The 24,356-nt window shown below is 39.0% G+C and overlaps 1 protein-coding gene across 1 annotated transcript in view; it reads left to right on the top strand.

Moving 5' to 3' along the window:
* IL1RAPL2 (interleukin 1 receptor accessory protein like 2) overlaps positions 1-24,356 on the top strand; it is a 678,833-nt gene that overhangs the window by 49,597 nt on the left and 604,880 nt on the right. The window contains exon 3 of the mRNA XM_053579080.1: positions 9,552-9,705. Coding sequence (XP_053435055.1) covers positions 9,552-9,705 — 154 coding nt within the window. The remainder of the gene's footprint in view (positions 1-9,551; positions 9,706-24,356) is intronic.

The following is a 24,356-nucleotide window of genomic DNA, read 5'->3' as shown; positions in this document are numbered from 1 at the left end:
ATTCTTAATACTAGTGGCCATTTATTTTTTCTACTTTCTAATCACAATGTTGAAATTAATGTCCTTGTAAATATACATACAGTTTGGACATAAAGTTTGTGTGCAACTTAAAATAGTTTAACATAGTAAATTTTACATGAATTTTATGTCCATCCTGTGTATCCTTATGTCCATGACAAGATAGAAACACTGTCCATCACTACTATTACCAACATTGTTTTGAAGGTTCTAGCTGATGTTATAAGAAAATTAAATGAAATATGCTATATAAATATTTGAAAAGAATGGAGGAATGATCTTAATTTTCACAATATATTATCGCATACCTAGAAAATTAGGGACTCAATAACAGCCAAATAAAATAGAACTAATAAGAGAATTAGATATGGTAAAACATACAAAAATTCAGTAGCTTTTGTTTCTGCTAAGAATAATCAGTTAGACGTGTGAAAAGGAAAGTGACAGTATCTTATTTACAACAATAACAAACTGTAAAACGCTTTGGAATACATTTAGCAAGGATACGTAGGGACTTATATAAAAATATAATTTTATCTAAGGACATAAAATATGATCTAAATTAGTGGAAGACAGAACATGTTTCTGCATGGAAGATATCATATAATAAAAGATCAACTCTCCCCAAATAGACATAAATAATGCAACTTTCTGGAGTACATACTTTTTGGAAATGGACAATATGATTAAACAGTTCATATGAATGATGAATGTACCAGAATTGCCAAGAAAATATAGGGAAAAACATTCATAAGAGAGGACTTACACTACCAGTTACTGCAAAGCAGCGTCAATTAAAATAGCAGGTTTAGGAAAAGATAATTGACCTGTGACACAGAATAGAGAATACAGAAACAGATAAAAATACATATATGTGAGAATTTAGTATACAATAAAGGTAACATTTCATTTTAATGGGTATGGGGATGGGGTGGTGCCTGTGGCTCCACGGAGTAAGGCACCAGCCCCATATGCCGGAGGTGGCGGGTTCAAACCCAGCCCGGACCAAAAACTGCAAAAAAAAAAAAAAAAAAAAAAATGGGTATGGGGATGGAAGGGGAATGATGGCTTATTAAAAAATCATGTTGGTGGGTGGAGGGCGGGGGATTGGTGGGATTACACCTGTGGTGCATCTTACAGGGGTACATGCGAAACTTGGTAGATGTGGAATGTTGATGTCTTAGCACAATAACTGGGAGAATGCCAGGAAGGCTGTGTTGACCAGTGTGATGAAAATGTGTCAAACAGTATATGAAGCTAGTGTATGATGCCCCATGATCATATCAATGTACAGAGTTATGATTTAATAAAAAAAATCATGTGAGCATAATCGAACATCTGCTTAGAAAAAATAGATCTCTGGCTTATACACCCTGTTTAAGACAAACTTCAAATGGATTATAAGGAGTTAATTTCATCTACAAAAATAATTGTTTGGAAATGACCATTTTCAAATGCCATCATTCATGTCAATAAGTCAGGTTTGCAAAAATATGAGCTTTACATTGATTTATCTTGTTATGCATTCTGACTGTTTTCTTAAAGGGGAAAAAAAGGTCATTAGAAACATCATAATACCACATTCCAAGTGACTAACACTTTCTTGCTAAAAACAACATGGTTTCCGAAAATGCTTGGGGATTTTGAATCCCTTTTGGAAATGTAATAAAATTAATCTGTGGCTTCTTTTGTGACTGTAAAATAGGTTTCCATCATTGAATTTTTAATCCTGTAATGAAAATTCGGAAAGAGTTGCAAAGGCCACGGAGGCTTTAGTTAGGTGTGCCCTGAAACCAGTGTACTTATTTTTTTTTTTAGAAGTGGGGGAGGAATTCTTTATTATTTTTCAGTTATAAAATATGGGAATTAATATGAGAGAAATGAGAATTTGACATATGTAAGAAGCAGTAGGACCTGATTAAATTAAGTCCAAGGACCTGGATTCTGGTCACCATTCTATTATTATTATTTTTTTATTAGTATTAGATCATAGCTGTGTACATTAATGCCATCATGGGGCACCATGCACTGGTTTTATAAACAGTTCCATACATTTCCATCACATTGGTTAACATAGCATTCCTGGAATTTTCTTAGTTATTGTGTTAAGACAATCATATTCTGCATTCACTGAGTTTCACATGTACCCTTGTAAGATGTACGAATGGATCAATAAATTGTGGTATATTTACACCATGGAATATTACGCAGCTTTAAAGAAAGATGGAGACTTCACCATTCTATTATTAACATGGGTAAGTAATTGAAGATCAGTTTCCCCACATATAAAATAGATGTAATAATATCTGCCCTATATCCTAGACATGTTATAAAAATTTAATGATTAAAGGTTTTACTTTTTTACTTGATATTTACTACAGTGCTAGAAAGGGAAAAATTATAGGCCAGAAATATAGTTAGGTAGGATATCTCAGACTCAAATTGGGAATTTAAGGCTGAGTATTTTTATTTATTTATTTAGTTATTTTGAGACAGAGTCTCATTTTGTCAACTTTGGTGGAGAACCATGGCATCATAGCTCACAGCAACCTCTAACTCTTGGGCTCAAGCCATTCTCTTGCCTCACCCTCCCAAGTAGCTGGGACTATAGGCACCCGCCACAACACCCAGCTATTTTTAGATCTGGGTCTTGCTCTTGCTCAGGCGGGTCTTGAACCTGTGAGCTCAGGGCAATCCACCCACTTTGGCCTATAAGTGCTAGGATTACAGGCGTGAGCCACTGTGCCCGGCCAGACTGAGGAATTTTAAAAGGTCATGTCATTATGTATAATTTATAAACAGCAAAATAACTCACTTTTATGTACATTATTTGATGTGCTTTGACACATGTGAGTGTGTGTATTATACTACACTCAAGATACGTAATGTGTCTACCACTCCAAGTTCTTCCATATTCCTTTATACTCAGTCCCCTCCTCCTAGTCCCAATCCTTGGTAAAAACCATACATGTACCTCTATTTAACCATTCACCAGTTGATGACCATTTGGGTCAATGCCACTTTTGGTGATTAGAAGTAAAGGTGTTGGGTGGTGCCTGTGGCTCAAGGAGTAGGGCACTGGCCCCATATGCCCGGGGTGGCAGGTTCAAATCTGGCCCTGGCCAAAAACTACAAAAAATAAATAAATAAATAATTTCATTGTATTTCAATTCCAATAATAAAAAAAAAGAAGTAAAGGTGTTATAGGGTTGAGTTTTGACTTTATTATTATTTTTTTAATTTATCAACATGATTTGTTTTTGTCAAATTTTATAATCTTTTTTCAACAGGTATGTCTTTTTCAGATTTAGCAAGACTTTGCTGTTGATGTTTCCTAAATTATTATAAAGAATCTAAGCTTAGGCAGCACCTGCGGCTCAGAGAGTAGGGTGCCAGCCCCATATGCCAAGGGTGGCAGGTTCAAGCCCGGCCCTGGCCAAATTGAAAAAAAAAAAAAAAAGAATCCAAGCTTAGAAAGGACTTGTGTACATCTTTAATGGCATCCGGGGCATAAAAACACTTCATAGAAAATTAAAGCCTCGTAAGCAATGTCCTTCCTACAGTCTATCTTCTATATATCCACCAGAATGATTGTTTAGAAATGCACATCTGATCATAGGATGACATTATTGAATGAACTCCAATGATTCTATAGAATTATTTACATGGGTGGCTCCTTTTTATTGAGGGTTTACAGGGCCTGACATACGCCAAATATGATTATGTGTTACCTGACTCAATTTTTAGAATAGCTCTTTAAGATAGGCTATACAGTATCAGAGCTGGGATTTAAAGCCTAACAGTGTGCAAATGTCTTAGGATAGAATTTAAGACTTTTTATATCTGGACCCAGCTACTCTCAACAGAGCAAAACCTGTTTGTCATTTTTTTTTTTTATCTATTCCATGCTTTTTCACATCTGTTGTTCCTTCTGTCTGACATATCCTGTCTGTTTATCTTTTATATATTGTTTTAACTCTCACCTCAGATGCTCATAATAGCCTACCTACCGACCGTGTGCCCTTGTCCATGCTCAGTATGTTATAATTCATGGATGGTCTAGCATTAAAGTTCAAATATTTCTGTTTTTACTTTCTATTTTTTTCTAGTACTCCCATTATGCTTTTGTGGTTGTCCCGCATTTCTTGGATATTCTTTTCCAGTTTTTTTCTTTTTTCCTTTTTCTTTTCCCCCAGTGGATAAAAGGTACTGAGATTAATAGGCCTTTAGTGTGAGCTTTTTCCATTTTTCTGGTTAAGAATAAGGCTGTGTTTATGGTTTGCTATAATTGTTGGTGTTAGAAGCTGCAGTTCTTTCTGGTGTTCTTGTTTTTCACTGCCCTCTTGTCTTTGGGTTTTCCTAGAGATGACTTACTATATAAAGTCTGAGGTGTACTGTTATTTTAGCTGTAATCTCCTATTATTAGACAGGAGCCCTGTTGATGTATTAGTAAGGTATAGGGTAAGAACAAGTTTTATATAATCTTAGAGTAGGTCTCAGGTTTTTATTTTTATTTATTTTAATTTTTAATTTTTTTAATTTTTTTTGAGACCGAGTCTCACTTTGTCGCCCTGGGTAGAGTGTTGTGGTGTCATAGCTCACGGCAACCTCAAACTCTTGGGCTCAAGCGATTCTCTTGTCTCAGATTCCCAAGTAGCTGGGACTACAGGCACCTGCCACAATGTCTGACCAATTTTATTTATTTATTTACTTTTTATTAAATCTTAGCTGTGTACATTAATGTGATCATGGGGCACCATACACTGGTTTTATAGACCGTTTGACACATTTTCATCACACTGGTTAAGATAGCCTTCCTGGCATTTTCTTAGTTATTGTGTTAAGACATTTACATTCTATCCCCAACAATAAAAAAAAAAAAAAAAAAGAATGGAAGAGAACTGGGGCGGGGCCTGTGGCTCAGTGAGCAGGGCGCCGGCCCCATATACCGAGGGTGGTGGGTTCAAACCCAGCCCCGGCCGAACTGCAACAAAAAAAATAGCCGTGCGTTGTGGCGGGCGCCTGTAGTCCCAGCTACTCGGCAGGCTGAGGCTGGAGAATCGCCTAAGTCCAGGAGTTGGAGGTTGCTGTGAGCTGTGTGACGCCACCGCACTCTACCGAGGGCAATAGAGTGAAACTCTGTCTCTACAGAAAAGAAAAAGAATAGAAGATTTCGGGTGGCGCCTGTGGGTGAAAGGAGTAGTGTGCTGGCCCCATATACAGAGGTGGTGGCTGGCGAGAAAAACTGCCCCCTCCTCAAAATCATTTACTTGAAAGAGTTCGCCTGCGGGCACCCTCCCTCAACCCTCCCGCATATGCTAGAGGTGGCGGGTTCAAACCAAGCCCCGGCCAAAAACTGGAAAGGAAATGAACGAGAAAGAAGGATCAAAGGAAGAGAGGGAGAAAGGCAGGGACGGACGGACGGACGGAAGGAAGGAAGGAAGGAAGGAAGGAAGGAAGGAAGGAAGGAATTGAGGGTAATAACAATAATGGATTTATAGTTAGTATTTTTGAATGGATTTAGTATGTGATACCCTATATTACAGGTTATTTACATGCATTACTTCATTTAATCTTTGTCATTACTCCAATTGGTAAATATTATTATTGTCATCACCACATGTTTGTTATAGGGAAAGAAATTGAGGCTTCCGAACTTTGCAGAAAGTTAAAATTCCCTAAGGAGTTTATTTTATTTTATTAGATCATAACTATGTACATTACTGCATTTATGGGGTACAATGTGCTGATTTTATATACAATTTGGAATGTTTACATGTCTGGATGTCCTATGGAAGAGTACAATCTCGGTGAGAAAAGAGAGAAGTTGGTCTGAGCGGGCTAGTGTTGTGTGTTCAAACAATGGTGCTTTGAGGAAGAGTTACATGACTGATTGGCTTATGGTTGCATAGTGGTTTTGTGGTTAAACCTCAGAACCAGAAGACACATTTAAATCTTCCTGACATTCTTGCCATGAGAAATGAGAATGAGTCATGTGCTCTGAAAGGCACTAAAGTCACCACGACCACCAAATCGAATGGATTAAAAAGCACCTGTGAGTGTGATGATGGTATCTCAGAAGCAGACTGGGAGTGGTGACTATTTTAGAGTAGAAACTCCAAAATCCAGATGTGACTGACAACAGGTTACTTTTGGGGTCTTGGTAAACAGATGCCTCTGTTGTGCATACTTGGCTCCCACCCCAGCAACTGCTGGTAAGGGAACTCTGCCACGAAGCATGGCTGAGAGGGAGGGGAAAGAAGCTGGGCTTTATTTGCTGACATTACGTTGACTGAGCAAAGATGTCCTACAACAAACTGCTCTATGAGAGGACAAGCAGGGAGCAAAATGGAGTCATTTGTTGAACTTAGGCAACATTCTTAAGAATGGTCCTCAGCAAAAATTTCAAGCTGATGAAGTTTAATAGTCTTAGGGACAGTAAATAATAGGAGAATTACATAGTGAAGTGAATGTTAGGGGCCTGATCACATCGGAGCCTTTGGTAATTTGTTCTGGCCTCAGATAAACAACCATCTGGAGACCTGACCTATGCCCTTCAAACTTCTTTGCCCAACAAGCTGTCAAGAGTTAAACAGATCCCGAGCAGTAGGTCTGTCCACAGGAAGATAGGGGGCAGTAGAGATGCAGTGATAGCAGCAAGCCTAGCAGCCAGCTGCTTGGGGAAGAGAACTGAAAATAATGGAGTCAAGAGTCTGGAAGACTTCTGAGAGTCTATACAGGCACCCAGACCACGGTAGAATAGCCAACAAAATAACTTTGAGAGAGGTTGATTTGTGGTTATCTATAATATGATGGGAAATGTACTTTAAAGGTTATTTTGACCATAATATAGCTTCTTCATCTACCTGCTAAGATTAGCATTTGATCTCTTTGGAGCTATATATTTTCAGTGGGTTAAAGTATTACTTTGCTGGAGTATAGTTAGCCAATTAGTGAAGATTCATTTGTATCTGGTAAGTTCATTAACACCAGTTTTCACTAAGCAGAGCTGAAGGCTCTAAAGAGATATCATCCAGAATTGGGAGCTTTAGGAATGGGAAAGTCTGTACATTAGAAGACCACTGTGTAAACTGCTACCCAACAGGATGTAATGAATGAACCTGCAAGCTTCTGGCTTCTGGCTACTCATGTGATAGTGAATATTATCTCCATAATAAGTAAATGTGCCTAAGATCACAAGACAAGACAACTTGGACGAACCCTGAAATTTTAGCTAGGATATATTTTACCCTCAAATCAGTTTGCCTTTTCATCTAAATTATGTTGTCTCCAGAGGAGTATATATGACTTGAAGACAATATTTTCCTATGCCACAGTTTTCCTGAAAAGCTATCTATTGGATACAAAGAATCCTTTATAAAGCTTTATATGGCAACTTGGAAAGTGCTTGGGACTATCTAGATCTGTCCTAAGGGACATGTAAAGATTCCAGGCTGTTCTTCATCAGGACTTAGTTTTTAATTCCTTTACATTCCAGCTTTTTACTTCCTGGGAGGAAAAAAAAATAGTAAGCAGGGAAAAATGAAAATTATTAGAACTAATTGCATATGGACTTTCCCCCTAAATGACATTAAAAAGCACCAGCATCTGTCTTTAAATAAAGTGAGTGTGTGGGCTTATCTCCCTGCCTCCACAACAGCTATGTGAAAGTGCAGCCGCTCGGTTTTCATATTCCTTTCCCTTCAAAATGCCCAGAGGGCCCATATTTTTGTTTAATGACCTTCAGAATGATGCTTTAGAAATCTGAAGCTATCAGAGTTGGAAGCAATGCGAAAATAATTGTGGATTATTATTGCATGATGACAGTGGCAGCTGGACTATTTTTTTTTTTTTTGTTCTTTTTGCTCAGACTTTCTTCTTCATTTTCCCAGAAACCTTATATGCTAAGGTTTAACTCAGAAGCAAATCTCATATAGGTGATAAACCTTGCCAGACATGGTACGTAATATAATTTTAGACAGCTCCTTAACCGTTCTGCAGAAAGACCCTAGGGAGTGAAGCAGCCTTATATCTAGATGCCCTCTATAGTATTACTTTTATTTACTCTCTGCCAATATGTGTGGGTAATGGTATTAAACATAAAGCACGCAGATCTCTTAAAGATTACGCCTGTGAACTTAAGTGCCAGTTTTTGTGTTTTGTTGTCAAAACTCCTGCTAACATAAAAGAGAAAATTGTGTTATAGTGAAAAACTAATAAATGGGTACTCACTCTCCCAAATCATTTACAAATGCACACACATATTCACCCTCCCCCCCCCAAATAAACAAGCACTCACAGCTGGGGACTGAGAGTCAACACAGATACTAACTTTAACGTGAATGTTTAGGGTGTGTATATGGAGAGCAGGGTGAGGATTGGTAGATGCAGATGTTACGTACCCAGTAATGGGAAAGTGGGAAATGTTCTCAACTACTGTTCACATCACCTGCCTCATCACCAAATTGCTTTATTACCTCAACTGATAGACTCAGAATTTAGATGAAATACTTTGTCCTTGATTATTCAGAACTCCCTCACAGCTATCCCCGAGGCCTCCACTGATGTTTATACAACATTTGGCTACCACTGTGATGGAGCATTTGGAATGAATAATGGACAGAATGGGACAATATCTGAAAAATAGTCTGATCAAATTCCCGAAAGACAAAGCTGCTTGGCTGAATATTCTCACATACTTGGTTATTGCTCTATCCTTGTCACTTTCTGGAAAAGTGTCACACATTCCTTTCGAGGGAAGTTTAATCTCAGTAGCGTGGCTCCCTCACATTCCCAGCAAGAGAGTAAGAGAATTGGCTTCAAAACCCAAATCTTTTTCTTGGTTATATATCATTGAATTCCGAAAGGAAGTGGATGATTCCTTCATGCTGTTACTGTAACAAAGTGTGTCCTTATTTTACCTCCCATGTTTTGAGATAAATCCTTAAGCCTTAATTTGTAGACCCTTTCCTTTCTACTCCCTGAATTGAACTCTCGACTACAAGGAGGGAGACTCTGGAGTAATAGTATTAGTTTTTACAATAAGGAGTAATTAATGAAACGATTATAAACTTTGTTGCCAATGTAAAAGCTTATTATGAATGTTTAATAATGCTTAAGACTCCCCTAGAGTATACTAAGTGGCTTAATGAACCATGTCGTCTGAGGACTCTTAGGAAATATCTCTGTCAAATAGAAAGAGCCAGGATGTTATAATAGTTAGCAACTTTTAAGGTTCTGGTATACCTTTCTTGCATTTGGGGAGCATGTATGCTATTCTGTTTTTACAGAAGGCTTCTAAAGACTTCTTGCTCTTGGGAATCAGACCTTTAAAGTGGTTATTAGTATGATAGTTGTGATGTTTGAACTAGACACAGTAAGATACATTTATGATTTTGCTTGGTCATTGACTTCTTAGTTGTATATTTTGGAAACTAGAAAGAATACAAAAAAGTGAAAGTACTAACCTGCCAGTACTGAGATACTGCTTGCGAATTTTTAATTTTGCTGACTTGGATATATTTTCTCTGCAGGAATGCAAGCCAAAAATGTGGAGAAGCATAATCATACAGAAAGGAAATGCTCTCCTTATTCAGGAAGTTCAGGAAGAAGATGGAGGAAATTATACATGTGAACTTAAATATGAAGGAAAACTTGTAAGGCGAACAACTGAATTAAAAGTTACAGGTAGGAATTGCTATTTTCTATTGAATTATGGAAAATGAGATTGTAAGTATAATTTGGTTTGCGAAGAAACAGTTTTGTTCAAAGACCCAACTTGCTGTGAAATTAGAAGTAGCTGCATAACAAATAGTTGTGAAGTTCACTATTAATAAGTTGTACTAAATAAAAGCTACATATGGAATATGAACAATTAATTTAAGGAACAGGTGCCCAATTGCTGAATATCTATTCCTTTCTCTTCTTCTTCTTCTTTTTTTTCTTTTTTTTTTGAGACAGAGTTTCGCTTTGTCGCCCTTGGTAGAGTGCTATGGTGTCATAGCTTACAGCAACCTCCAACTCTTGGGCTCAAGCAATTCTTTTGCCTCAGCCTTCTGAGTAGCTGGAACTACAGGCGCCCACCACAAGGCCCGGCTATTTTTAGAGATGGAGTTTCGCTCTTGCTTAGGCTGGTCTCAAACCCATAAGCTCAGGCAGTCCCCACGCTTCAGTCTCCCAGAGTGCTAGGATTATAGGCTTGAGCCACTGCACCCAGCCTATCTATTCCTTTCTTTATGAAAGGTTCACTCTTTAATCTATCATTGATTATTACTGAACATCTCAGAAAGGATATACTAGACGCTAGAATGTTGATTTAACCCATATGTAGAATCTCCTCGTAGGTGAAAGCTGCTTTCAGAAGAAGGTTCAGTTGGACTGTTGGAATGAAATCTTCTTGGACTGTATCCAAAATATCATTTATGTAACACTCTCCATAAGCAAGGGATGTTATTATGAGTTTCTAGTGATTCTTAGATAAACTCTAAAAGAACGTGGACATGTGTGTTTTAAATCTGAAGTACCAGCAAAACTTAAACTTATAAATCTCTCATAGAAGTGGAAGAGATAAGCTCAGAATATTTTCTTTTTATTCCAGAATGTTCTTAGGTGGAGAATTTTAGGGGGTAATTTTCAGAGATAGGACAGAATCTAATTCCATAAAGTTATCCCTCACAATGGATATGATGGACCCTCAGAAACTATCTGACAAAAAGGCTGCCTGCTACTGCTCATGAAGGAATCTTGATTAATTTTCCTATTATTTTATATATATCTTAAGTGTATTATTATCTTGCTTATACGTAGAATCTATAAAAAATTGAATATATAGGAACAGAGAGTAGAATAATGGCTACGAAGGGGTAGGGGGTATAGGAAATTAGGAGATCTACATCTAAAAGTACACACTCACTACCAGTTACAGATTTCTGTTAAAATACATACAGATTTTCAGTTGTGTAGGATGAATAATTCTAATAATTTAACATACAGCATGATGACTAATAATGACTAATATATGATAATATTATAGTGTATGCTGAAATTTGCTGATTTATGGTATTCTTACCACCAAAAATAAATGACAATTATATAAGGAGATAGGTATATTAGTTCACTTGACTATAGTATTAATAATAATTTTACTATGTACACATATATTAAAACATCATGCTGTATACCTTAAATATATACAATAAAAGAGGTGTGTGTGTGTGTGTTTTTGTATATGTACACACACAAATTTGTATTGTGGATGAAATCTGAGTCATCACAAACTTTGAAATTATCTAGATAGTTGCAATATTGACTGCATTAATTGATTTATGACTTAAGCACTTGGGTATTACCTATTTAACAATCTAGTGCTGACATCAACCAATTGGCCAATTATAACATATTCTTGCCAATATTAGGAATATACATATATATGTGTATATATATATATAATATCTGACTGACCTTTTTGGAGTAATGTTAAAATCAATTTATATTGATAGTTGCTGAGTTAAGTTCATTGCTATAACCCATATATTTAAGTTTTTGATTCTTGAGATATAATTGTTTATTTTTGTCTGTTCCAAAATTCTAAATCCTAATTCAGGGAATAAAAATACATATATTCATTCACTCTCTATACTAATAAATGACAGTTTTACTTCTTAGTTTGAATTTGTAGAGTAATTGCTGTTAACATTTAAATAATTCTTTTGATTAGAATTGCATGTTCTTTCCCCCATGTGCTTTCCAAATAACTACCATATTGGGCCAATCACAAATAACAAAGACCTGTTTTTGATTAGTTTCTGATTTCCTCAATGGGAACTGTACTTCCCAGCCTCATTCACAGTAGAAGATTTAACCATAGGTAGTCACATGTCATTAGTAAGTTAGTTGACCATGCACACCCAAAGCCTTGCAGCATCATCACTTTGACCATAATCGCCAACCTTTATCATACACATGCATAGCACTTCCATTTTGGAATCATTTGCTAATGTTTGGAATATAGTATTTGACTTTCATTTTAAGTTGAACCAGAATAAAGTAAATACTAAACCTCCTTTTCACTTGTATCTCATGGGTTTTGGTGATAACACATTTGCTTCTTTAGTTTCATTTTAGATTCTAGAAAAGCATAGCTAGAGCTATTTATTTTGTATAATTTATAAGATGACAATTTACTTGTTCCAAACTTTTAGTATAATTGAACTATGGGTTTAAATTTCATCTGAATACCTTGCAGAGGTTCTCAAAATTTAATGTGCTTCAGAATTATGTAGAGGGACTCAGGTAGGATGAAGGTGAAGATCTTTAAATACAGATTCCCGAGGCCCAGGCTTGGTGGCTCACACCTGTAATCCTAGCACTCTGGGAGGCCGAGGTGGGTGGATTGCCTGAGTTCACAAGTTCAAGACCAAGCTGAGCCAGGGCGAAACCTCATCTCTAAAAATAGCCGGACTGGACGTTGTGGTGGGCACCTATAGTCCCAGCTACTTGGGAGGCTGAGGCAAGAGAATAGCTTGAGTCCAAGAGTTGGAGGTTGCTATGAGCTGTGATGCCATGGCACTTTACCCAGAGCAACAAAGTGAGACTCTGTCTCAAAAAGTAAATAAATAAATAAATACAGATTCCCAGATCTCTCTCTCAGATTCTAGCTTAGTACATCAATAAGACTAGGAATTTTACTCCTTGTCTCCATAATTCTGTTGTATGCCTTCCAAGAAACACTATGGCGTTAAGTCAAAGTCATAAGTTTGATTCCCTTACGAGCATGTTAGTTTACACAGCCACACATATACTCACAAACTGATTTTATAGGCCCCAAATTATTTTCCCTAAATTCCTAAGAACTGTCATTGCTAATGAACCAAATCCAGGTCTGCTCACCATGCACAATAAAGCCAGACACTGAAGGCAAGAGAACGGCTTTATTGCCTAGTGCCAAGCAAGGAGTACAGGTAGCTAATGCTTATGACTTGGACGCCCCAGTGGCTTACAAGGCAGGCTTTGTAAAGGCAGGCAAAATTGTAAATCAATATATGGAAGCTATACATTGGCCCAGCCCCCAAAGGCAGGAGGATATCCTGAGAAGGAGGCACAAGGGGATTCAGATTCTTAGGTTAGTGGAAAGGAATGTTAAGATGGGTGCAACAGGCCCCTCTAGAAATTTAGAACCAAGAGCAGCAGAGTTCAATTCCTCAGTTCCCCCTTATCTGCATTTTCCACTGGTGGATATTCCTGAAAAACAAAAACATATATTAAGATGCCATCTTTTACTTCCCATTGGGAACCAAAATACCTCTTGACTCTGGTTTGCTTGAAGGGCATCATTCTCATCAGGTTGTCCTTTCACTTACTATGGCTAGCCAGGTGGCTGGAATTTCCCCTGAAGAGACTCAAGATTTTTCCATGCTCTTCTCCCACCCCACCTCCCAGATCTAGTCCCCTGCCCTGTATGGATATCATGAAAATGCAGATCATGGTAACAAAAAGTAATGTGTCAAAGTGTAGTTGGAATCTCTCTCAGCTGAGTCCTTGGTCTCAGAGATTTGAAGAATGAATCCATGGACTACCATGAGTAAGCAACAGGATAGATTGTTTTATTGATAGATAAGTAAAAGAGTGAGATAGAGCCTCTGGCAATGGATGGGAGACCCTGGTGGGTAGCCTATTTCCACCTTCTGTCTACGGGTTTATATACTGCCTTTCTTATCCTGTGGGCAGGGGGGGTTGTGGGAGATGGACTGTCATAATTGGCGCCTGAGGCTTCAGGGCATATGTTAATTTTAAAACTGCTTTAAAACTGCCCCTGTGTAGCAACACAGTCTTATTTAGGATGTGTTCTCCGCTCTGGGAGTGGCAGCTTCGGTGAAATGCTGGTCATCTGGTGTTTCTGAGCCTATTTTGGGTCTATGGAATGTGGTCTGTATTTAAGCTGTTCTGTGGGCCTGCTTGGGCCTACGAGATGGGGTCCCTATTCAGCACCGAGTGGGGAGGCAAGGAAACCGTGCATCCAAGGGAGTTTGTGAGTAAAGCAACCTCAACCACATAAAGCAGTCATTTAATTTAATTAATTCATTTACTAATTAATTTTTGTGAGACAGGGTCTCACTTTTTCACCCTGGGGAGAATGCCATGGTATCATAGCTCATGGAAACCTCAAAGTCTTGGGCTCAAGTGATCCTTTTGCCTCAGCCTCCCAAGTAGCTGGGACTACAGGCTCTTGCCTCAATACCTGGCTATTTTTTCGATAGAGACAGGGTCTCCCTCTTACTCAGGCTGGTCTAAAACTCGTGATTCACCCACCCCAGCCTCCCTGAGTGCTAGGATTACAGACATGAGCCACTATGCTCAGCTTACTTACCATTTAAAAAATTACTGAGTATATATCACATGCCAGGCGATGAGCTAGGATCTGGAAAAGGTAATTCAAAATTTGTTTATGATTATTCTTGGGTCAGTGATCATTGTTCATATAAGTTTATGCGTTTATTCACATAGTTTGTTACTAGATAAAAAGGGTTCAGCTATCTTAGTTAATGGTGAAAGGTGTGGGTCCAGTTTCAGTCTTCTACAGGTTGCCAGCCGGTTCACCCAGCACCATTTGTTAATAGGGAATCTTTTCCCCACTGAATGTTTTTAATTGGCTTGTCAAAGATCACATAACGGTAAGTAGCTGGATTCATCTCTTGGTTCTCTATTCTGTTCCAGACATCTACTTCTCTGTTTTTGTGCCACTATCATGCTGTTTTGATCACTATTGATTTATAGTATAGTCTGAGGTCTGGTAGCGTGATTCCTCCTGCTTTGTTTTTATTTCTGAGTAATGTCTTGGCTGTTCGAGGTTTTTTTCTGATTCCATATAAAACGAAGTATTATTTTTTCAAGATCTTTAAAGTATGACAGTGGAGCTTTAATAGGGATTGCATTAAAATTGTATATTGCTTTGGGTAGTATGGATATTTTAACAATGTTGATTCTTTCCAGCCATGAGCATGGTATGTTTTTCCATTTGTTAACATTTTCAGCTATTTCTTTCCTTAGAATTTCATAGTTCTCTTTATAGAGAAAAGCCCAAGTGCCCATCGATCCATGAATAGATTAATAAATTGTGGTATATGTACACCATGGAATATTATACAGCCTTAAAGAGAGATAGAGACTTTACTTCTTTCATGTTTACATGGATGGAGCTGGAACATATTCTTCTTAGTAAAGTATCTCAAGAATGGAAGAAAAATTATCCAATGTACTCAACCCTACTATGAAACTAATTTATGGCTTTCATATGAAAGCTATAACCCAGTTATAACCTAAGAATATGGGGAAGGGGGAGAGGGAGGGGAGGGAGGGGGGAGGATGGGCAGAGGGAGGGTGATTGGTGGGACTATATCTGCGGTGCATCTTACAGGGGTACATGTGAAACTTAGTAAATGTAGAATATAATTGTCTTAACACAATAAGAAAATGCCAGGAAGGCTATGTTAACCAGTGTGATGAAAATGTGTCAAACTGTTTATAAAACCAGTGTATGGTGCCCCATGATTGCATTGATGTACACTGCTATGATTTAATATTAATAATAAAAAAAGAAATATATAAAAAAAGGGTTCAGCTGCCTGTCACTATTAGCCAAATGCAGAGACAGGAAATAGGTCCAACAAGCTTTATTACCAGAAGGTCAGCAATTCTGGATAACAGTAAGAGTAGCCTCTCCAAGACTGCTCTGCTCTTCCATTTCCAAAACCACAGTTTTATACATAAAAGTTCAAAGCACAAATCATAGTAACCTTTATCTTAAACAACGATAATTAACCCTTATCTTAAACAAAAATAATCAGCATAACCCAGGACCCATAATAAACAATAGTCTACATGACCCGTGACCCAAAACAACATTTCGAGTTCAAAAGTTAATCTCCTAAGTCAATTCCCGTAAACTAATCAAGATATACACTTTTAGGTTAAAGCTGAATTTATAGAACAGGAATGGAAGACATGAGGTGACAGTCACATAGGACTTACACCGATCAGACCAGCTGTGTTGTGTCGGCCCTAGCCTGACTGACTCAATTTATTCTCACCACATGTGCTGTCAAGTTCAAATGTTATACTTGATGTAGAAACAGAATGGCTTCTTGGTATAAAAATTGAAGATGTTGCTCTGTGAAAGTTTATTCTTTTTTGCTATATTTTGCAAGTTATGTTGTGCTTTGTATGCTGAATATTATGAAAGCAATTAACAAATAGATTGTCCTCTTATCATTTGAAAGATATAGCTGTGATTATTTAAAGAGTAACCCACTCATACTTGTTTAGAGTTTAGCAACCTACAGGCATGGGATAAGAATTTCAATATGATATTAATAGAATTGGTTGATTTAAAAATTACGTAGATAGAAGTTCGTTAAGATAGTATACTGTAAGTAAGCAAAGATTGTCAAATTTCTAAAAGATATTTTGTGATTGTTTTCTTTACATTTATAATTTTGAGAAACGTTATCTTCAGTAAAATAAGTATTCTCTTAAGGTATATAGGTGCTACTTCCTTTAAGAAGATCAATAATAAAAAGATCCAAATATTAAAAACTGATAAATTTATCTGGATAATAAAGTAAAAGGTAATAATTTGCTTTTTGAAATTATTTCTCTACATAAAAGAATTTGCCATAGTTTTTCTTTAAATAGCTAGCTTTTTTTTGTTGTTGTTGAGACAGGGTCCCACCCTATGCCCCTGAGCAGAGTGCAGTGGGCGTGGTAGCTCACCACAACCTCAGACTCGGGCTGCGGGCACCCCGCTGCCTCAGCCTCCGGAAGCCGCTGGGATTACAGGCGCTCTCCGCGGCGCCCGGCTGGGTTTTTCCATTTTTTTCACGAGTCAGGGTCTCACTGTCGCTCAGGCGAGTCTCGAACTCCTGAGCTCAAGCGATTCTCCCTCCTCAGCCTCCCACAGTGCTTCTCTCATCCCTGGAGACCGGCAATAGCTAGCTTTTTTATTGCATTAAAATAGGATTTGATTTAAAAGCAACTCTCCTGGTATACTTTTATTATATAAATCATAGCGGACTTGTGTGATACTATTGTGGAAATTTGTTTTTCTTCCTTTGGAGGCTGTGGATGAGGAAAAAGGGGCTTAAAAACAAATAGACATGCACAATAGCATATTTAGGTTGTTCACCAAAGATGCCTAGAGCTGTTTTATTTCCCAGGGCATAGTTTAGGTGGCTCTTTGCTATTTTGAAGGTTTTTTTCCCCTTTATTCTCACATTGAATTTGTGCAGAGGGCTGGCTGCAATGATAAAGACAGGAGGATTGGTTATAAGACGATGAGAATGTAAAGCATGTGATAATGGAAAGAGGAGGAGAAGGGGAGTAGGAGAGAGTGAGAGAGATAATGGGACAGGGTCTCCAGGGATGAGAGAAGTTCTGCCTTGAGAAGGTCAAAGGGAGACATAAATTATAGAGACTCCCCGAAATGAACATGAGCAGGAAGCCAGCACTAATTAACTTTATTAGGAAGGCAATTCACCATTCATTCACCTGGCAAATCATTCACAAATGCATGCCTTTATGCAGATTTTTAGAAATGAGGACTAGCTATTTGGAAAAAAACCCACTAACCTGTTTCCTGGTGTATATGCAAATAATACTCCTCCCCCCTGATGACTGTAGGCAGCTCTAGAGTTCCTGATTGGGGACTTTTTACACGTTAGGGATAATCTCTTAACCTGTTGGTATCGGAATGCCATGCAAGAGGGGATTATTTTATGGATATGCTTCAAAGGCATGCTGCTGGGTTACTGCTAAGCATAAGTAGATGTGGACATAGGAAGCCTGGTAAAACTTCAAAGTGAGATTTGGTATCAGTCTTTGATAAAGACGCTCAAATGCATGGCTTTAGCAAGTGCTTTTAATTCCATTTAGCAAAGTTTAACTGTGAGGGCATTGTTACAGGTGGCATTCAGGCTACATACAGCTTGTTAGAATAACTTTCCTCCGATGTGAAAAATGGCAGGTATAAATACACACAGGAAACAATTTTATATTCTTGTTGGAAAATAGACTTTTTATGGCCCTAGCTCCTTATCCCTATACTATTAATGCTCAAATATTGGGGGAGAGTGAATTTAGAAAAACAGTGGAATATAGCCATATGGTGGACAGTTGGTGGAGTAAATAGAAATAGGATGTTTACTAAGGATGACAAGACGGGAGAATTTATCTCTAAGCCAACAACTCTGTAACTAACAGGGGTTCTCAGAGAGTTGATGTCTGTTGGGAGCTCACTGCGTGGCACACATTATGTGTAGCCTTTTTATTCATTTTCTCATTTAATGCTCCCACCACCATATGAGGGTGATTACTATAATTGTACCTATTTTATAGGTGAAGAAACTAAAGCTTATGGAGGTAAAATGATGTGTTCAAGTTCACATACTTGTCTTTCTAGTCTTTCTAGTTCCTTCAGAGTCTCAAATATAACTTTTTAACCACCACCAAGAACAGACCATATAATTTAACCTACCAAATATATATTGTATACCTGGAGAATAGATACCAAAATATTAATTATAATATTCCTCATTCCACTATGAGGTCTTTTTTGGACATTCAAAATTTGGACTTCAATAATTTCTTTGTTGGAATTTAGATCCCTCTGAAAAGAGTACACTTGGCATTTTTGAGCCTATTCCTTAGTTTTTAGTGAGAAAGAACCTTCATTAAGATCATTAGGAATGGGACACAGAATTCAATCTGAGCTTGGGGTAGTGCCAGGAAAGAAACAAGGAAAGGTGAGGTGGCTAGCAAAGTGGAGATGCACGGAAGATAGAATTTGCTAAGTTTCACGTTTTGGTGCCATGTGGCCTTAATAATAGTATAATCTATACTCGGAAAAGATCAATTCCAATGAAGTTCATTGAAGTAGGAACTATTACAGGGTGGCCATAAAGTTCGTGTGCAATTTAAAATAGTTGTCTATTTTCAATTGTACACAAACTTTATGGCCATCCTGTATTTGAAGCTGGTGGAAGCGAAGCAATCGAGGAGTGTCTAGTTAAACAATGTTGTTTCCATTTGTAAAGATCAACCACCACTTAAGTCAGTTTCTACTATGTGCAACAAAGAGTTTAGGATCTAAGTTTCTAATGTGGTTCTGAAAGCAGACAGGTAGAGACAGAAATATGTTCCCCTTTGCAACCTGTGAAAACATTAAAGTTATTCACTAGAATAGTGCCTCCTAAGCTGTATTTTGTGGATCTCTGGTTCAATGAGATTTCCAAAAGAGAGAAAAGAGAGGAAAGGAGAACAAAGAAGAGATATTCTGTTCATCTGCTGGGTGAAAGTTATACAGTTTTCTTTTTTGCAAGGTATTTCAAGGTACTTACAATATTATAAGGTGCATGACTACATGATATGTTCCCCATCCCCCACTCTGAGAGCATCTGAAGATGCTAAGCTTCTTTTCCTTCTCTCTCTTTCTTTCTCTCTCCTTCCTCCCTCCCTTCCTTCCTTCCCTCCCTCTTTCCTTCCCTCTTTCCCTCCCTTTTCTTGAGACAAGAGTCTCACTTTGTCATCCTCAGTAGAGTCCTGTGGCATCACAGCTCACAACAACCTCAAACTCGTGGGCTCAAGTGATTCTCTTGCCTCAGCCTCCTGAGTAGCTGAGACTATAGGTGCTGGCCACAATGCTTGGCTATTTTTTCTATTTTTAGTAGACATGGGGTCTCGCTCTTGCTCAGGTTGGTCTCAAACTCCTGAGCTCAAGCCTCAGCCTCCCAGAGTGCTGGCATTACAGGCGTGAGCCACCACGCCTGGCTGATGCCAATTTTCCTTTAGGAAACTTTAAGAAAGCTTTATAAATAGCCAAGTGAGTACCTACTGTATTGGCTTCCTACTAATGTCTATAACTTCAACAGTTTCAATAAAATACATGTTGGACATTTATGTTGTAATTTTAATCATTTATTGTTTTCCATTGTCTTATTTTCTTAGTCAGGCTGTAAACTGCTGAAGGGCAGGGATTTGTTGACTGTTTCTTCTCTGTGTCTCCAAGTGCTGAGTTCAGGGCAGGTATTCAACAATTAGTTGTAGTCTGGTTTAGGTTTGTGCTTATTTGATTGGTGAGTGCTTTGGTTGGGTACAAATAAGGTACTTTTGTGTTTGCAGAACACTTTTTAATTTCAAAGCACTTTCCCTTCTGGGATTTTATTTTGTTTCTCACAAGAACTTTCTGGAGCCTGCAGCAAATATATTACTACTTATGAGAGTAAACCATAGCTCAGAGAGTTTAACCAGACGTCCTCAAACTTTTTCAACAGGGGGCCAATTCACTATCCCTCAGACCGTTGGAGGGTCAGACTATAGTTTAAAAAAAAAAAAAAAACTATGAACAAATTCCTATGCACACTGCACATATCTTACTTTGAAGTAAAAAACAAAATGGGAATAAATACAATTCACACTGCTTCATATGGCCTGCGGGCTGCAGTTTAAGGATGCCTGGTTTAAACCATTGGCTCCAGGATACAATCCGGTGAATGGCACACCTAGGACTAGAACCCTCATGTTATGAGTCCGAGTCCAGTGCTTTTCTTTTTTTTGAGACAGAGTCTCACTGTGTCACCCTCGGTAGAGTGCTGTGGTGTCACAGCTCACAGCAACCTCAAACTCCTGGGCTTAAGCCGGTGGTTCTCAACCTTCCTAATGCCGTGACCCTTTAATACAGTTCCTCATGTTGTGTTGACCTCCAACCATAAAATTATTTTCATTGCTACTTTATAACTGTGATTTTGCTTCTGTTATGAATTGTAATGTAAATATCTGATATGCAGGATGTATTTAGGCGACCCCTGTGAAAGGGTTGTTGGACCCCCAAAAGGGTCACGACCCACAGGTTGAGAACCGTTGGCTTAAGCAATTCTCTAGCCTCAGCCTCCCGAGTAGCTGGGACTACAGGCCCACCACAATGCCTGGCTATTTTTGTTGTTGTTGTTGTTGTAGTTGTCATTGTTGTTTAGTTGGCCTGGGCCTGGTTCGAACCCGCTACCCTCCATGTATGTGACTGGTGCCGTAACCACTGTGCTACAGACACTGAGCCTAGTCCAGTGCTTTTCTAATGCCCTTTAATCCTGTGTGTTAGGCCAAAAGAAGAGGGGATAAAACTCCTGAAAGACTGCAAAGTTAGTGACTTCAGAGCTCAGGTCTAAGGATCCCTGAAGCAGGATTTTCTTTAAAGTGTTCGTGTGACAACCCCTAATTTTCTTTAGGAACAATAACTTCTGATTCTAACAGAAAAAGTATTTACTGCTGATGGCTGGATCTAAATCAGCAAAGTGGTACACCCCCAGTCAATACATAAATGCTTCCAGCCAGAAGCAGGTCATGTGTAGAGTGAGATGAACCAGCTGTATAAGGCAACAGGGAGGGGCAAGTTGAAGAGCAGTGGCAGCCCCTACCGAGCCCTAGCTGATTGCTGCCATTTGAGATTGTAGCTCCAATATTGCTAAGCCCTCTAATTTTTGAAGAGATGTGAGAAGTCTGGATGTCTTTTTTACAGTCTCTGAACTGTAAAGCTCTCTGTGGACCAAATAAAACATGCCTGTAGGCTAAATTCAATTTGAGGGCTGCCCATGTGTAGCCTTTGCCTTAAAAGATTTGGTTCAGGCGGACTTTTTAACAAGAGACTGTGTGACTGGCTCAGGCAATGTTTTATAAAACTATTTCCATTGATAGCAGTGAGTGGGAAAAGATGAAAACAAACAAACAAGAAAAAACAACCCGGAGTAGCCCAGAGAGCTGTTAGTAGACAAACTGGGAACAGCACTCAGAGGCCATCTTAATCACACCATCCAACAGACTGGTTGATTCAAGAAGGGCACCATTTATGGATGTAACCCTGTAGGAGGGGTATTGACCAATTGATCACCTTACAAAGAAGAGTGATTTAGATGCTGAAGCAAGTTGGTGTCAAATGTCACAGATAAATGAAGAGCCCGGGGGATAAAGCACCTACCTGAAAGCTGTCTACAGCAGCACCAAAGGGAACAAATCAGTGGCATATGTTCTCTCCTCCTTTTCTCTGAGCAGCCAGTTAACATGATCTGAATGCATGTGTCCTTATTATCACTTGAAAATGTGTCTCGTTTGTTTCTTTGTGTGACTTAATAAGGAAAGACCATAGCAGCGAATAGTTTCATGTCTGCATGAAAGGAACTTTCACATGACTGACTGTGCATTTCATAATTGACTGTTCTTTTGCACAGTCGCAGGTGCAGAAATCTCGTGACCCAAACCGGCTAGTGGCAGCTCCTTTGCTTTTCCCCCTCGGCCTCCCTCTCCCTTTCTGGGTGACCCTGGCCTTTCCTAACCTACACAGCCCACCCTGGATAACTGTGTCCCTCTTTTAAATATTCCTGTGGCCTATGTTATCTGTAACTCATCTTCTCACACCCGTGCTTTCTGCTAAGGCTAAACTAAAACCTCAATGAGCTAAAGAATTCATGACTGATAAAGGCTAAATATGTTTCCCTTCTCAGCTAACATTTAATAGATATTTCAGTTCTGTAACTCATAGGCGTGACTAATGGTGGGAATTTCTGGCAACTTTGCAAGGCCTGTGGGGGGCCTTTCTGGGATTGCTACAATTCCTACCCTGCAGGTGGCTGCTTGCTCCTTCCAGAAACAAAGTCAATATTATTTGTGACCTTTGGGGACTAGGAGGGAAAAAGGCCTGTTTAGTAGGAGCCAAGTTTGTAAGCTTAACAGTCTGGGAGGCTGAGGAGGGATGATTGCTTGAGGTCAGCAGTTCAAGGCCAGCCTGAGCAAGAGCAAGACACCTGTCTCTACCAAACAAACAAACAAACAAACAAAAAAAAAAAAAAATGGAGAAAGTAGCCAGGCACGGTGCCATACACCTGTAATCCCAACTACTTGGGAGGGAGACTGAGGCAAGAGAATCGCTTGAGCACGGCAATTTTAGGTTGCAGTGAGCTATGATGACACCTAACAAATGCAATCAGTGTAACCTGGCTTATTGTACCCTCAGTGAATCCCCAACAATAAAAAAAAAAAAAAAAGAAAAGAAATTACTGGGAAAGAGGGCCTTGGGCATCAGTCTAAAGAGTGATTTTTTTCCTTCTCCTTCTGCCACTCTAATTTTTTTCCTCTCCTTTCTCTCCCTTATTTCCCCTTACTCTTCTCCAACCCATTACACAAGGATATTTATTAACCCTTTTGATGGCAGTCAGGGTCAAAGGGATCGCTAGTCTTTGTCCTATGAAAATGTTTGTGTCATATTTCTATGCCCTATAGGGAGGTGAACAAACACTATTAACTGTCTCATCAGCAGAAAGAAAATCTGTTTCTCTGCAGAGTCAGAGACTGTGAGAGCATTCATTCCTGTGGGCTTATTTCGCAAGCTGCTGTGCAGGAGACCAACTTGGAGAGCTGGGGGTGAGCAAGTTAGAGCACATGGCAGCAGGATATAGCATGTACCCAGTCCAGGCCAGTTCCGCTCCAGTGGCTCTCTTCCAGCCCCTGAGGTGATCATTGACTCCTTGGCTGGCTGCTCTGACACCAAATTAGGGCTGGAGGGGGGACATTCTTAGGGAGGTTTTGCATTGTGACTCCTAGGTGTACAGGTATCTGAAATCCATAGGAACGGATTTCCCTAGGTCCATTATGTTTATTTGTGAGAGCCCCGCTACCTTGTTCATGCCCAGGCTGAAAGCAGTGGATTGAACAAATGGAGAATATTCTGTCAAAATATATTTCTGTGGGGTGGTGCCTGTGGCTCAAAGGAGTAGGGCGCTGGCCCCATATGCCAGAGGTGGCAGGTTCAAGCCCAGCCCTGGCCAAAAACTGCAAAAAAAAAAAAAAAAAAAATATATATATATATATGTTTCTATGGGAATGAAAATTAGGAGCTTGATATGAAGACCAGCCATGAACAAAATCCAATAGAATGAAACAGATGTTCAGAGAACTGCTATTTATTGCATCAGGCACTGACCGCTTTAAAATCAATCATGGTTTAGCTGGGCGTTGTGGCGGGCGCCTGTAGTCCCAGCTGCTCGGGAGGCTGAGGCAGGAGAATCGTGTAAGCCCAAGAGTTAGAGGTTGATGTGAGCCGTGTGACGCCACGGCACTCTACCCGAGGGCGGTACAGTGAGACTCTGTCTCTACAAAAAAAAAAATCAATCATAGTTCACAACAACTTCAGATTAATTCCTGTTAGTCTTATTTTTTTGCAGTTTTTGGCCGGGGCTGGGTTTGAACCCACCACCTCCAGCATATGGGGCCAGCACCTTACTCCTTTGAGCCACAGGCGCCGCCAA

Source organism: Nycticebus coucang, chromosome X, assembly GCF_027406575.1.
Source record: "Nycticebus coucang isolate mNycCou1 chromosome X, mNycCou1.pri, whole genome shotgun sequence".
Lineage (NCBI taxonomy): Eukaryota > Metazoa > Chordata > Mammalia > Primates > Lorisidae > Nycticebus > Nycticebus coucang.
This window is presented reverse-complemented; position numbering and strand designations above follow the sequence as displayed.